The sequence below is a fragment of the Arachis hypogaea genome, chromosome 15, assembly GCF_003086295.3.
Source record: "Arachis hypogaea cultivar Tifrunner chromosome 15, arahy.Tifrunner.gnm2.J5K5, whole genome shotgun sequence".
Taxonomy (NCBI): domain Eukaryota; kingdom Viridiplantae; phylum Streptophyta; class Magnoliopsida; order Fabales; family Fabaceae; genus Arachis; species Arachis hypogaea.
The window spans coordinates 29,993,268-30,010,796 of record NC_092050.1 but is presented as its reverse complement, the minus strand read 5'-3'; the positions used below and the strand labels follow the sequence as shown (position 1 = coordinate 30,010,796).

At 30.3% G+C, this 17,529-nt stretch overlaps 1 protein-coding gene across 1 annotated transcript; it reads left to right on the top strand.

Annotated features, from left to right (window-relative positions):
* Positions 1-7,728: 7,728 nt before the first annotated feature.
* Positions 7,729-16,013, top strand: LOC112748212 (uncharacterized). The gene is made up of 10 exons (XM_072217842.1): positions 7,729-7,873; positions 7,973-8,051; positions 12,823-13,007; positions 13,052-13,122; positions 13,197-13,252; positions 13,789-13,870; positions 14,265-14,326; positions 14,444-14,543; positions 15,120-15,202; positions 15,797-16,013. Exons 1-9 carry the CDS (start codon positions 7,729-7,731, stop codon positions 15,141-15,143), a joined length of 804 nt encoding a protein of 267 aa, XP_072073943.1. The 3' UTR covers positions 15,144-15,202; positions 15,797-16,013.
* The last annotated feature ends 1,516 nt before the right edge of the window (positions 16,014-17,529 follow it).

The following is a 17,529-nucleotide window of genomic DNA, read 5'->3' as shown; positions in this document are numbered from 1 at the left end:
GTTGCCGTTTAAAGTATTGTGTATTAAAGTATTGCCATTTAAAGTATTTATTTATGTACTAGAATATTCTATATTTATTAGAGTCCATCAATGCTCTTCTTTTATATTAGTCTTTGATTTTCATCTAATAAGATTTAATGGCCTATATAAGTGTGGCTCATTCAATAAGCACATAATTGTTGAGCTCGTTTTAGACATACCCAAAATTATACCAATACTTAGAAAAATAAACGTGAGAGTGAGAGAGATGAGGGTTGAGCGCGCATTGACTTATGGGGGACTTGGTCATTATTAACCTAGCACGCCTATGTTGAAGATATCAGAATCAGATATGTTAGGCTAGCTTTAATTTGGACATATTCTTAAAATAAAATGTATAGGAACTAATGTTTTATTGAGAAATGATGTTAGAATAACATTAGTCAATCTTTTTTAATGCTAAAATTATTTATCAAATTTTATTTTCTCAAAGATTTCAGGTTTATGATTAAAAGTTTAGTTAAAATTAGCCAACTTTAATATCTAGTATTATAATTTAAAATTTAAAATTAAAAATTTATGATTTTAAATCTAAAATTTAAGATAAATAAAATAATATTTAAAAAATTGGTTGATATTTACTAAAAAAATTAATTACCTAGCATTGCTATAAAATTATATATTATCAATTTTTATTTTTTGAAAAATTTTAGATTTTCAATTAAAATTTAGAATTTAGTATTTAAAATTTAGAAGTGATAATAATATTGTGAATATAAAAATAGAAAGATAATCTAAAAACATTTGGTAAAATTGATAATGCTAAGTTACAACAACATATGTTAAGTTTAAGAACAAAAAACAAAGGCCTTATTGAGAAATATTTTCATCCAAAAATAACCTGTCATTTGTGGATCTTACTATCTTATTGTTGGCAATGGGGAGCCATGAATGTTTAAAAAATTAGTTATACATGTGATACTCCATAGATTTTATGGTTGATTTGGCTATCTTACTAAACTTAATTTTTTTTTCTAGATTTTGGGTTCAAATCTCATTTTAAACGATTCTCAACAAGTATAATTTTATATCCATCTTTGCTTTTCTTAGTTTTTAAAAGAATTTAAAAATAATTTTTTAAAAAAAATTGGTCTATTAATTTATTAATGTAGCTTTTTTTAAAATAACATAAAATAATAACTTATATATTCCTTTATAAGAATTAAAAAATTATTTTTTAATGTATTAATTGAATGAAAAATAAAGTTAACAAATATTCTTAATCAAATTTTAATTTTGTTTTATTATTATTATATATCTTGTATTAGAAAAAACTTTAGCCTCTCCAAAAAAAATTTCAAACTCTGCCACTGAACCTTGTTTAACCAACTCATTTTTTCAAGGGTTTTAGACTAAACGTAATTATTATACTCACCTCTCTAATTTTCTAATACAGTGGCCTTCTTTTTAATTAGTGTATGTTTCTCAATTGAATTTTTAAAAATTAAATAAAAATAACGTTAAATATTTCATGGATTAAAATTTTAATTTCTAGAATGATGGATGGAAATATATTAAGAAAATATATTATATTTGACATTACCTATATTTAATTTAATTGTTCATTTATATGACAAGAATAGTACCTCTTAAAATAATTTTTCTACTAAAAACACGCCGATGTCCAAAATCAGATACATGTAAAACTTAGTTGTTTATTTATATTATTTAATTATAATAATGTCAATTAAAAAATAAAAAGATTAATTATACATTAAAATCAATCATTATAATTAGTCATTAATGTAAAATATATATTTAAAATGAATCCAATAATATATATATATATATATAATAACTGATTTTAATAATTAATTTTAGTATATAAATTAAATAATATTTTTGATAAAAAAAATTTATGCGTATACAATAATTTCTCATCAATCTGCATATTTGATTTTCGATCTCAATTCGTAACAATTTTAATTTCGAATTAATAGTATAATATAATATAAATTTATAATATCAGTACTACTTAGTACTTACCAAACTATGACCCGTATTTTGGTTAAAAATTAAGAATTTAATTTTGATAATTATCAATGTAAAATAATTTTACACATATATTTAATTATATAATGTAATAATAATAAAAAAATATTTTTTATAAAAGAAATCTAATTGCACGACTATATAAAATTTTGAAAAAAAAATAAATAAATCTCTAACCTTTTTTTTCGTTAATATTTTTATCTCTGACCATTAAAAAATATTTTTAAGTTTTGCCGTCCTTAAAGTTTTTTACCGCTGGATCACAGGTATCCTTTACAAAAGGAGCCTCAAGCTACATACGTGCCTCAGTGCCTACTGCCTACATAGCGCGCGCGATCTCTCTCTCAATATTTGATTAACAAAAATATTTTAATACTAAATTTTAATAATATAAAAATAAAATATTAACTAATAATATTAATAAAAAGGGTAATTATAATGTATCAATGCAAGTGTATAAAGATTTACAGATATTTTTATTAGAAAAAGACAATAACAACACGTGTTCATGAGCCATGATAGTGAGAGCAGCGTAGAATTGTGTAGAGAAAGCTAAGATTTGTGCAGAACCCACCACAGAGCCGAGCTTCCTACGCTGGAATGGTGGATGGCTCTGTTTGGTTTTAATTTTTTTTTTGGGACAATATCCAAATAGATAGTTGGATCATTGCATGCCTTTGCCTTTGCAATGAATGGGCCCGAGAACAAAAAAGTAATCAATTGAAGGCCTTGGGTGATGTATTCGATTTTATGGGCAGAAAAAAATATGCTCTATGAAGAATATATAATTGAAGAGCTTATGACCCAAATGGACCAAATATATATATATATATATATGAGGCAAAAAAATATTATTAATTTAATATAATAAATGTGATTTAACTAATATTTAATATGTGATTAGATACTGTTGTATTAATAATAGAAGTATGACCAATTTATATTGTCAAAAAATTGCAAAGAAAAACTCTTTTGAAGGTAATATATTTTAGAATTTAAGGTTTAAATTTTGGGATTCAAAATTTATAAAATAGAGGTTAGAATTTGGGGTTTAAGATTTAGAAATACAAATTATTTTAATATTTTTATATACTACTTTTGTTTTGGAGTCTAAATTTTTCGGTATTCATCATTAGTTGGCACTATAATTACTAAATGCAAAATCTTTAGTCAAATGTGTTGTATTCTGGTGTCTTATTTTTTCTTTTTAAGTTTTACTATTAATTAAAAGAAGGCAAAAGAAAAAGTTACTCTGGTTAGAGTACATGTGGGTACGCCTTTGATGTGAAAATAGAATTGTTGATGCGTACGATGTAAATAAGAAAACAGTTGCTCTTCAGTATATTCTGAGTGGAAGTTATAAAATAGTGGAAGAAGCAAGGACGAGACAAAATGATTATGAGATTCATGAATAATACAAACAAGTTGTTAATTCATTGTGTTGAAACTAAATCGTCATACTAATCCGTAACATTATAACCATAAACACGAAAGCGTAAAAGCTGAACCCTGAACTTGAGCCAAGAAACATGAACCATGAGCCTTGAACTCCAAACTTGGAAGACCCAAAGAACGAAAATCGTAACCCTAATCCATAAAACACAATTCGTATACCCTTGAGAGACGAAACGATATAGACAAATTTCTAAAAGACAAATCCTGAACCGTAAAAAGTCAGTTGATTTGGTTATTCCTTTTTGGAATAGTACACATCAATATTAATTCTAGAACCTGAACCTCGCAAGCCGAACCCAGAAACTCGCAACCGTGAAAACGGTGAACCATGGTCTGGGAGCCAGAGAACCAAATTCTGTAAAAACTATACTCGGAATCGTAAATCGCATTTGATGTATTTATCTCTTTTAGTAAAAGGACATCGTAATAATGTACGCTGAACCGTGAACCCTAAACCCTGAACCCTGAACCATGGAGGATGGGATGTGAATGTTGAATCCGAATCTGTAAATTGAAATTCGTATTCCGAAGTCAGTCAACCGTAAACCATAATCCGATAAATCGATCAGTAGAATGGGTTGAATCATAGTTGTAAGAATCGAACCAATAAAATTACTGGTTCACTATTTATTTGGTTTAACCGATTAATTATTAGTTAAACCGATAAAATCGGTATTGCATAAATAAAAAATATAAAATAGTTAAAAGTGTAAAACTAAAATTTAAAATAGATGTGTTCACTAATACTTGTGCCAAATCAATCAACTTTCACTAAGTTATTTTCAACAAGTTATAATTCAGTTATTACTATAGAACTTTATAAATTTATAGTATTTTTTCGTAATAAATATTTAATAAGTTTGTTATTGTATTGAAGTAAGTATTTTAGATTTTAGTATCTGACTATGTAGTTTATAATTATTATATTATTTTTATTAGAATAAAAATTGACATAATTAGTAGAAATAAATTGCATGAATTGTCAAACGTAAGTTTGTTACTTTTCTTTTTTTTTTTAAGATGACATAAGTTACTGTTGATACTATAGTGATTAACATTGAGTATCAATTTATTTCGTACTTACGGTTGGTCACCAGTAAATTTTAAACTACTATTTGATTAGTGATTCTGTCGTTTATGGAAGAGCAATTGCCTATGAACAATAACATAATACAACAAAATTAGGAAATATGATATAGGACAAAAAATTAAAGAAAAAAATATATACTCATGATGCTTTATTTTAACCAATTAAAATAATATATATATCTCTCCATTCATATGAGATAGAAGATAATCTGAATATATTATAAAATATTCTTGTTACGATAGGTAACTGAAGATTAGTGGGTTGGATTTATTAGATTGGCCCAATCGCTCGAAGGAGGGGGCCTCTGACCGGGTTTGCGTCTAGGAGCCTCCATCCGACTTGTGCACGCGTGAGTGAATGGGGGGTGGTACCTGCAAAGACACTCCGATGCCTAAGTCAGCAAGGGCCTAAGTAAGTTTTGAGAGTATGGGAACTTAAAGATACCTGAGGAGTGTCAGTGTATTTATAGTGGTGAACGCATAACCACTGTTGGAGTAGTTCCACCTTTTAAGGAGGATAACTGTTCCTTTATCTTAGGAAAGTTGAGGTTTGACTCCTGGAAGTGGGTTGAGAGATTTTAGGGACAGTTACTTATTCAAATAAGTGTTATCTGCCAGCTAACCCTCGTTCCCGACTTCCTTATGGTGGAGCCTATGTCGAACCCGACCTCTTGCGAGGAGGTCGGTTGCGTGGGGAGGCCAATCTTATGGATTGGGCCTTTTTGTCTTATTTGATCCTGGATCTTAGTGTTGGGTCAGGATATGAACAATTCTATTTAGTTAAAATAATCATAAGGTAGAGTTTATTCCTTCACGTCCAATGTATGCTATCTTTTAAAAGAAAAATATTTTGATCTTATGAATTATGCAGCTTTTGTTAGGAGCGTTTCGTAATAAATTAATGAAAAAATTTTACTCTCCTCTCTTGAAAGATGTTAAAATGACATTTTTCTCTCTTTTATTTATAAAATATACATTTTTCTTATAACTTTTAAAAAAGCTTCATCTTTAATTCTTTTTAATTTTTTTGTGTTAACTAATGTTAACTTTATCCCTTTTTTAAGAAAAAATAAATTAATTTTTTATAAAAATATTCTATAGCAAAAATTTTATTTTTTTATCATTAAATTTTGTTTATTAAAATACCCTTTACTAAATTATTTTTTATTGATTAAATTATATTTTTGCTAAAATATTGTTTAAAAAAAATTAATAATTAAATTATTTTTTTAAGATACTCTTCAATAATTTTTTAATTATTAAATTATGATTTTACCAAAATTTTTGTTAACAATTATTTTTATATTTTACTATTATTTTTCTGATATCAATATATATTATTTTAACATTAAATAAAAAACCATACCACTGTTAATATGTATAACAATTAATATATATTGATATCGAAAAATAATCTTACTAAGTTTTTTTGTTTAATGTTAAAATAATATATATTGATATCAGAAAATTAATAGTAAAATATAAAATAATTGATAACGAAAATTTTGGTAAAATCACAATTTAATAATTAAAAAAATTTTTGAAGGATATTTTAGAAAAAATAATTTAATTATTAATGTTTTAAAAAAATATTTTGATAAAAATACAATTTAATCAATAAAAAAATTTATTAAAGAATATTTTGGTAAGCAAAATTTAATGACAAAAAAAAAAAAATAAAATTTTTGTTAAAGAGTTTTTTGTAGAAAACAATTTAAAAAAAATTGAATAAAGTTAACATTAGTTAATACAAAAAATTTAAAATTGATTAAAGAGGAGATTTTTTAAAAGTTCTCAGAAGAATGTACATTTTATAAATAGAGAAAAAAATATTATTTTAACATTTTTTAAAAAAAGAGAATAAATTTTTTTCTAAATTAAATTATTAAATTAACCTAACTTTGGCACCTTGTAGAAAGAAAATACTTGTATCTTTCACATTGATAAATCATTTGGAGCATGGATCTTTCACAATCAATACATACACATGAGTGGCACTTTTAAACACATGCTTTTGAAGATTAATAAATACAATATGATGAAGGGAGGTGAAGGGTGGAACGAAGATCCAAATTGATACTGCCTTTCCTCCAATTTTTTTTTCCGCTCAGCAAAGCCCAATTCAACAAGCTCCCACCAACGGGTCCCAACACAATCAAACTCCATTGGATTTCACGCCACCAGCTCGGCTCAATCAGCCTCCCATGAGCGCTAGTAACCTTTTGGAGACATGCTTGATCCTGTAAATTGAAAACAACACATGTCAGCATCATATATAAGAAGAAGGTACATCTATATATCTGTATAAAGTTATATCTTTACACTAGAGCGACCCTAATAAAAAAATATTAGTCTTCTAACAATTCTTTGCGAATTAATAGTCAAAATCATTCTTAAAAAATACTTTGATATTTATTTTCATTCTCGAAAGATAAAATTAATCAAATTCGTCCCCAAAAGATAACCAACCTGATCCCATTAGTCCTTCCGTCATCTCCTACGCTGAGGTGACTAATGCTCACTGACATGGCCTATTAACTGCCAGCGTGGCACTCGCTTAGTGTACTCTCTTGTTGCTGATAAGATAAATTTATTAGATCAATTCAAATCAGTCCCTAAATTTATGAACCTTAATCCCAAATTGCACTCAAGGCATGGATTGCTCAGCATCATCATCATCATATGCCTCATGGTAGTTGCTGTTGCTGTTTTCTTCTCATCTGATCCTTTATGTTGACATCATGTAATGTGGTCTCTTCACACTCATCCAGCTCTATATCTGTCAACTGCTTGTTGAATTTCTGAGATAATATCGTCTCTAATAATTGCCATTGATTGGGAAAAAGGAACCCTGAGTCTGGAAAATCCATATTGAACTTAATGTAAAGATAACTCAGTGCATTTTCAGTTTTCGAACCAAAATACTTCATAATGTCTTCCCAAAAGCAACACACACAACCAGGGAAAGAATGGATCCAACACCCCAATTTACCTCCCCTAACTACCAACCATCAAATAAATTTCAAGTACTGATCAAAATTTTATTGTGTGTATCATTGTTTGTTTCATACCTTTGAATTAAATACCGAATTCCATATTCCATATTTTGTGTATCATTGTTTGCTTGGCTCTTGTATCAGATTAATATAAGTAATGCTGTTTCAGAGTAAGATAGCAGTAATAACGGGTGGCGATTTCGGAATAGGAAGAGCTGTATGCAACTTGTTTGCATTGGAGGGTGCACCCGTGGCTTTCACCTACGTGAAGGGCCAGGAAGACAAGGACGCGAAGGACAAGCGTGAGAGCTATGATAGAATTTGTAGCGAGGAACGGCGTTAATGATAGACGTTGTTCTACTTTGGGTGATGGCTATGATGCAGACGATGTCGATGCGCAGGCAATGACGGCGTTGAAGGCGTAGGCAGTGACGCGGGCGGCAGCAGGGACAACCTGGGAGCATGGAATCTGCTATGGAGGTGAGGTTTGATTCCTTTGAATTTGGGATTAGGATTCATGGATTTAGGGACTGAGTTGAATTGATTTAATAAACTTATCTTATCAGCAATAAGAGTGTACACTAAGCGAGTGCCTGATGGGTGGAAAAATGTCGGTTAAGAAATTTTAATAAAAGCAGCGTTGTCAGTACAGTTTTAACCGACGAAATTCTCACTACCAATTTAATTTGTGTCACAATTAAGATTAAATAACTGGGAGTAGAATTCCCAGGTCGTTTCCCAAAGAGTTGACACAAGGTGCAATTTATTGGTCAGAAATTTTCTAAGAAATTTTAGAATTGGAAACAGAAAAATAAATGGCGGTCAATTAAAGCAACAAATAATGACAAGAGGTATTAGATATTTGAAATAAAAGGCCTTCGCTAGGAGAAGATTAATTGGATCTATCCTTGTTTACCTTCCCAGGTATAATAGTAAAAGATTTTTGCTTCCACTTAGTGATCCTCTAACTAATAAAGGAAAGTCAAGTAGGTAACACTAACTCTGATTCATAAGTCTTAATCACTTCACAAGGAAGGATTAGAGTTAGTGAAACTTGACTTAGTCAGCATTTTTCAATTACAAATTAATACTTGAGTATTCCAACTCAATAGTTTCCAATTAATCAACTCCAAAGCCAAGTTGAGAGCTCTACTCCATCAACATGAATGCCATTTTCATAAACATGTAAAGGGAGTAGATGGGAGACATGGTGATTAAAATTAAATTAATAAAAGCAAATTTGGAGCTAATAATTAATTGAAAGTAATCAAACAAGTAATGGAATTAAATATAAAACTAGTTCATTGCATTCATAAATTCAAAATTAACAATATCCAAATATGACCACAAGCAATTAAATAGAAAACAAAATAGTAGATGTGATAGAAAGACAAACTATAACAATGAAGACTTCAATCGAAGGTAGTAACAGCTCTCTCAATATCCAATCCAAAAGTAAAAACTAAGAATGCTAAGAACCCTAGGATAAGTAGTGTTTCTCTCTCTAGAATTCCCAAAACTAAACAAAAACTAAAGTGAAAGTAAAAGTGAAGCGTGTCCTCAATCTCAGCTACACCCCTGCCTCTAGTTTGCGTTTTTGAGCTTGAAACTGGGTCCAAATCAGCGCAGAAATCGCCGCCAGTGAGTTCTGATAAGTGCAGCACGTGACGCTCTGTCACGCATACGCGTTGCTGTAAGATGCTACAAGTCACGCGCACGCGTCAGTCATGCGTGCGCGTCGATTTTCGCTGCTCAGCTCCTTAGTTTCTTGTGTTCCTTCCACTTTAACTTGCCTCCTCTTCATCCTTTAAGTCATTTATGCCCTGTAAACCTGAAAACACTTCACAAACACATCACGGCATTGAATGGTAATAAAGGATAATTAAAAATTGATAATTTAAAGGCTCAGAAAGCAAGTTTTCAATCATGGAACAAAATTAGGAAGGATTTGTAAAACCATGCAGTTTGTATGAATAAGTGTACGAATAATTGATAAAATACACTCAATTTAGCACAAGATAAACCATAAAATAGTGGTTTATCAATGCCATACTGGCAGTTAATTAACAGGCCATGTCAGCGAACGTTAGTCACCTTAGCGTAAAAAATGACGGAAGAACTAATGCGATCAGATTAATTATTTTTTGAAAATAAATTTAATTAATTTTATCTTTTAAATAAACAAAAATGGAGATCAATATATTTTTCAAGAATGATTTTGATTATTAACTCATTCTCTTATTCTTTTCTTTGTTATGTAAAACCATATTATACTCTTACTTTTTTTTTCTTCTCCCCTTCTCATTATTATTCTTCTGTAAATACAACATATTATTTTTCTAACTAATCAGATGGGTTTTTGAGAACATATTGAATTCTTAATTTAATCTTTCATCAATTTACTTTCGGCAGTCCATCATTATATACAAGTCATTGGATTCTTTCTTTCTATCTTTAGTAGTTTATCATTGATAGTGGATAAATCCTGTCTTTTCTAAATTCTACAATTATTGACGGTGGCCTTCAGTAGAAAATCACATGTCATTAATATTGTCAGATTCTTTAAAAATTAATCAAACACTACCTTAGCTTTCACCTTTGCTTCCCCACAAAGAACGACACGCATTTACACGCTCCAAATTCCAATGGTGCACTTGCTCAATATTTAGGTGCTTGCCATGATGGTTATATATTCTTATTTAATTTATTAAAAAAAAATTATATCTAATTTAATAATATAAAAATAAAGAATTTGCTATTTTTATTGTTTACAAAAATGGCTTAACATGTTTGCATGGAAAAGGGAGTGTTGCATGAAAATGGAAAGAACTTCCAACGTTATTTTTCTCTCTTGTGGTGCGTGAAGATTGAAAAAAAATCTTAGGATAAAAAATGAGAAATTTCACCTCCATTATTATCTATCCAGCTGGTTATTTATACACCATCACTGAGAGCAATTCTAATGATATTTATTCTAAGTTTCTCTTCTGCCATAAGAATATTTTTGTCCCTTAGAATGTAAATTTAAATGAGTTCTTTTACATAGATAGATTAAAAAATATATATATATAAATAGATAATGAAAATACTAAATAATGTGAATAATAGATATATCGGATGTTCAATTCACTAAATGTGCAGATAGTTATCCTAATATTAAGATTTAAGTGGGTAATTTAGAGATATAATATGTTTTTACTTTATTAAATCAATTTTAGAGTTCATTGTTCACATTATTCACAAAAATTATTATCTACTACCTAGCAAAATCCTTAAAAAAATTCCTACTCGCTCAAAGAAACACTCACACTCCAACAAATATTTGACATGTGAAATGTCAATAAAAAAATTAAAATATATATAAAATGATCATTGTATTATATAAATTTATATTATGACCATTGCATATTACATAGAAATGAATTAAAAAATATGTTACATATAAATAAATTAGAATATATATTACATAGATATTATATGTATGTTAATTAATTTTGCAAATTAGTTTAATTATATTTTTTTAGAGGACAAGTTACGTATATAAATGTTTGGAATTAAACTAAATTTATTAGATTACACATTTTTAATACTACAAACGATTTTATAACTTTTTTATATCTATAAAAACTACTACAAGGTATAGTAGTTTTAAAATTGAATGTAAACCACTACAGGGTATAGCAGTTTACGTGAATTTGTGTACTGGATAGAAATCGCTATAGCTAATCGCGATTTTTTCAAATTGCATTTTTTTCAGAAACCACTACATCTATACGCACTACAACATTTTGGGTCTATGGCCACGGTTTTTTTGGTCACAGTAAAAAACCGTGACCATAGACCCTCTATGGTCACGGTTTTTTAGGGTGACCAAAAAAAAAAAGCTATGGTCACGGTTTTTTTGGAAAGGGTGACCATAGAGTACCTATGGTCACGGTTTTTTAAAAAATGGTGGCCTAAAAGGGTCTATGGTCACGGTTTTGAGGGGTGACCTAAAGGGGTCTATGGTCACGGTTTTTTACAGTGACCAAAAAAGGACTATGGTCACGGTTTTTCAAAAAAGGGTAACCTAAAAGGGTCTATGGTCACGGTTTTCGGGGGGTAGCCTAAAGGGGTCTATGGTCACGGTTTTGGGGGGTGGCCTAAAAGGGTCTATGGTCACGGTTTTTGAGGTGACCTAAAGGGGTCTATAGTCACGGTTTTTTACAGTGACCAAAAAGGGGCTATGGTCACGGTTTTTTAAAAATGGGTGACCTAAAAGGGTCTATGGTCACGGTTTTGGGGGGTGACCTAAAGGGGTCTATGGTCACGGTTTTGAGGGTGGCCTAAAAGGGTCTATGGTCACGATTTTGGTGGGTGGCCTAAAAGTGTCTATGGTCACGGTTTTTGGGGGTGGCCTAAAAGAGTCTATGGTCACGGTTTTTCAAAAAGGGTGACCTAAAAGGGTCTATGGTCACGGTTTTGGGGGTGACCTAAAACGGTCTATGGTCACGGTTTTAAGGGTGGCCTAAAAGGGTCTATGGTCACAGTTTTGGAGGGTGGCCTAAAGGTGTCTATGGTCACGGTTATTTACAGTGACCAAAAAGGGTCTATGGTCACGGTTTTTCGGAAGGGTGGCCTAAAAGGGTCTATGGTCACGGTTTTGGGGGGTAGCCTAAAGGTGTCTATGGTCACGGTTTTTTACAGTGACCAAAAAAGATCTATGGTCACAGTTTTTCGGAAGGGTGGCCTAAAAGGGTTTATGGTCACGGTTTTGGGAGTGATCTAAAGGAGTCTATAGTCAATTAGTCATAGTTTTAATCATTTGAGTTTTAATTAATTAAAATTTTTAAGTATTTTTTATTATTTTAAATATTTTTTCTTTTTAAAATTAAAAAGTTTTAATAATTAAAAACTAATAATAATTTTATATAATTTACTTTAAATATTAAAATTTTATATCTAATTTTATAAATATAAAATTAGGTTGAATACTATTAATAATTTTAAATTAAAAAATAATTTAAAACTTTTTAAAATGATTGTAGAATATTAAAATAAAAGATTCATCATATCGTAATTAATTTAAATTATTTGAGTGGTTAATTTTATTTGTTTATTTAAATGCGTATGATAAATTAATTCTTGGTATGTTAGATAAAATAAATTTGTAAAAAATAAAAATATAAGGCTCATTATATATAATATATCAATTTTATTATCTTAATTTTAAAAAATTAAAATAAGTTCTTTTTCTTAACCTATGCTATAGTGGGAAACTGAAGGAAATTGAACCGCGTGAACTTAAGGAAATTGAAACAAACCCCCCTTCTTTCTTTCCCCAATTCATAACCCTAGCCCCCATTGTCGCCGCCGTCGGAAGCTTGTTGGCGCCGCCGCCGTCCCAAGCTCTAAGGACATCGTCTTTATCTTCCTTGGCTTCTCCGTTCGTCGAAGGTTAGTGGCGTGGCGTCCGCTCTTGGGGTACTGCGCTCGTTAAGATCTCTCCTTACACCTTCTCCGCCGTCGCCATCGGCGTCTCCATCGGTGTCTCAGTTCTCATTGCTACTTGGTACGCCGTTTTTCTTTTCCGTTTTAGATTTTGTTAATTTATTTTCCTGATAATCTTCTTTTTGGATTGCGAAGGGGGAATTACGTGCTGCAATCAAGGCTCCCCGAATCACTTCCACGAATCTCATTAGGTACGAGCCATATATGAAATAAAATTGTTGCTGAGGCATCTTCTTCTTGTTGCTATTAGCCTTCTGTTGTGCTGATTTCACATGGTTCTTGGCACCTTGAGCTACTGATTTCATGAATCTCGGTGCATTTCAGTTCATTAATTAGTAATGGATTTGAAACTTAATTATAAAACTCGAATAATAATGTTAAGACATACTTGGCAAAATTTGAAGATATAGGTAAAGGAATTGCGTTTCATGAGTAAATATTCTCTTGATAAGCAAGCTTTTGAGAGTTCCCATTTTGCCACTCCATACTTGTGTTTTGCCAAAGCAGCAGGGTGGCTTTTAGACTTGTCAAATTCAGTAGCAAGTTCTTCACCAAGCCTTCTACCAATGTGAAATGACCGAAATTCCTCTGCAAACTCTTTGGCTGTCACAATTATAATTTTAGCTCTTTTAAAGTTCAATATTATATTGTTTATTATTATTGCTAATTGATCTCTGATAATAACTAATATTGATTTAATTTTTTATGATTATATAATTATTTGCAGTGTTAGAGGAACTATCGAAAGGTATAAGAAAGCAAGTGCTGCTTCCTCAAACACAGAATCTGTATCTGAAGCTAATACACAGGTAAATTATATTATTAATTATAGTATAATGATGTTATATATGTATGGGACTATAGAAAATTAAGTTTTAGTTAATTAATATTAGCTAAATTTTCTTTTAAGTTCATAATTTAGGATTTAGATTTAAAGATTTGTAATTTAAAGTCTAAAATTTAAGATAAATAATATAATTAAAAAAAAAACTAAAAAAAATTTGAACACATGATATAAAAAAAAATGCACATTATTATTAATTAGTTTTGAAATATAGAAGTCCATCCTTTTTAATGGGGCTCAAGGCCTAGGTAGGTTATCTTTTTTTTAATCACTATTCCTTTCAGTTAGTGATTTATATTTTATATTTCTAGGTCTTTATTTTGTCATATATATTTAACATTGTTTATGAATATCATTAGTTTTATCAGCAAGAATCATCCAAATTAAGAAGACAGATTCGTGATATTCAAAATCTAAATAGGTGAGTTTTATTTCTTTGTTCTTTTAAGAAAACTAACTATTTCAATTCTATATTAATGTATATGCATCCATGTTATTAATTAATAATTAATGATGTTTAATTTGTTTTGATTTGCAGGCACATCCTTGGTGAAGCTCTTAGCTCTCTGAGCCTCAAGGAACTAAAGAACCTTGAGAGTAGATTGGAGAAAGGTTTAAGCAGAGTTCGATCTAGAAAGGTATAGATATTATATATAATTAATAACTAATGATCACAATTAATTTAGGCCATTCTAATACATAAACATAATATATGTTTTGTTAAAGAACTTGCTAATAATTAATAAGTACAATCAATTTGGATTTATCGAATGGTCAAATCAATCGTCTATTTAGATAAGTATCGAGAGTTTGAATTCTGTTTTATATATGCAATAATTTATTAGTCAATATCAAACTCTTAAATAAAATTTAAATTTACAACAAATTAATTTTTTATCTATCAAATTAGAAATACAGTGAGAAATAAAAAAAAATAATTAATAAATACTTTAATTTGAATTGTTACATGTGGTTTAATTTGCCTATTCCTTTAACATTATTGTCCTTGTTCCAAATCCAAGTTGTAGATTTGTTTTTGATCCCTGGTCTGACGTACGCATTCAAATTCTTGCTTGCATTTAAACTCTTATACCAAGCCTTCTACCAATGTGTTCAATGTCTCAATCCTAGTTCAATTTATCTTATACCAATTTTTTTCTTTAACTATCTATGATTCTGAGTACCTTTTAACAGTCATATTCAAATTTTTCCAGGTCTTATTTTTCTATCCTCCATAAAAAAGTGGCTGCTTAAATGCCTGGATCTTCTCTCTTTTTGCTTCCCTGGAATATTGGAGGTTAGATGTATGGTTAATGAACTTTTATTTTTCCCATATTCAAATCAATAGCTAATGATATTCTTACTTGTATTTAAACTCTTGTCAATAGTAGTTTACATATGTATTTGTACAGTGAGCAGGAATAAATTCTTCTACTTGTTTCTCTTACAATTTAAATTTATGTTCATACGATCATTTAGTTAAGTTTCAATGTTTTTTGTTTCAATTATGGTCCATTGAGTGAACCCCTTCGATGAGTGAGTTGAATGAAAAAAAAAATACTTGTAAATTGACTTTAATATAAAAATACTAATTCTTGTGTTTGATTCTTAAGACTAAATGATACATTTCTAGCATAAAGCCCGTATCATAGTTCCAACTAAATGATTTTTTATTTTTCAAAGGCTACAATTGAATTTGAATCCAGATCACTAGACCCAAGTTCACTAGACCCAAGTTCTGCAAAAGAAAAAAAAATATATTTAGTGGTTGAAATTTTCATATTGATTGACTTACTTAACTTGTGCTCCATATTCATTACTCAACTGCACTGCATGCATCATCAAAAATATTTTTGTTCTGTTCTAACTTCTTTATTTCTTTTGCTAGCAGGAGGATATGATGTGAAGAAAATATGTTCAATACAAATATAAGATGGGATGGGTCTTATAATGATTTTGGTTATCTAAATGTATTATTTTGATGTCTTCTTTACATTTTGATAAGAGATTTTATTCGATAATACATGTAATGGATAAATTACACTCTATTTTGATTAGTGTTGTAATGGATATCTACTTTTTAATGAAACTTTTATGATTTACATTTATTGAATTTCTCATTCTTAGATTTATTTTGTGATTATCATCATTTTGGAATGTGATTATGCTTTAAAAAAATTTATAAAATAAAACAGGTTACCATAGATAAGTTATGGCCACCGTTTTAAGGAGGGGTGACCATAGATAAGCTATGGCCACGGTGAAAACAGTGACTATAGATAAGGTTATGGTCACTATTTTAATGCGGGGTGACCATAGACGCTATGGTCACGGTAAAAAACCGTGACCATAGATAAGGCTATGGTCACGGTTTTCATGTGGGGTGACCATAGAGGCTATGGTCACGGCCAAAACTGTGACCATAAATAAGGCTATGGTCACGGTTTTGGGAAGGGGTGACCATAGAGGCTATGGTCACGGTTTTAGGTAGAGTGACCATAGAGGCTATGGTCACGGTCAAAACCGTGACCATAGATATGGCTATGGTCACGGTTTTCGGTTGAGTGACCATAGAGGCTATGGTCACGGCCAAAACCGTGACCATAGATATGGCTATGGTCACGATTTTGGGAAGGGGTGACCATAGATATGGCTATGGTCACGGTTTTGGGTGGAGTGACCATAGAGGCTATGGTCACAGCCAAAACTGTGACCATAGCCTTATCAATGGTCACGGTTTTGGGAAGGGGTGACCATAGAGGCTATGGTCACGGCCAAAACCGTGACCATAGATGGGCTATGGTCACGGTTTTATCGCGTGACCATAGATTAACCTATGGTCACGGTAAAAAAACGTGGCCTAAAGTGCCAGAATTTGAACATTACAACCGTGGCCATAGAAACCGTGACCATAGATAAAAAAAACCGTGACCATAGGTCTATGGCCACGAGAGAATAGGCCACGGCAGAAAAACCGTGACCATAGGTCAAAAACCGTGACCATAGACCTATGGTCACCCTTTTCACTAGCTATGGTCACGGTTTTTCACCGTGACCATAGACCTTTTTTTTTGTAGTGACGTAAACCGCTATACTCTATAGTAGTTTATGTTCAATTTTGAAACCACTACACCTTACATCCATTTCTATACATATAAAAAAATTGCAAAAATCTTTGCAGTATTAAAAAGTTGTAATATAATGTTCTTCCTGCATGCTATGTTTCATCAAGAATGCAAGAGTTACATATCCACAATGTTGTGTTGCATTATTGGTGGGGTCGTTGGCGCCATTGCAAGGGTTACTAGATAGATCGAAGTTGCTTCTTTCGATTTACTAATCTAAATAGTAAATCGAATTAGTTAGCCTCGTTTTATTGTTGTTTCATGTAAATCAAATGTATCTCATTCGATTTACTCTTAGTTAATATAAATTGACTATACCCGATTCGATTATATTCTTATGTAAATCGAAACTACTCAATTCGATTTACTACCATAATGTGAAAATCGAATTTGCCTAAGTTGATTTATATAGTGAGATATTTTAGGACATTCACGTAACATTTTTTACTTTGAGTGATTTGCGTAATTTTGATATGAGGTTGGTTTATTTGAGTGTTTT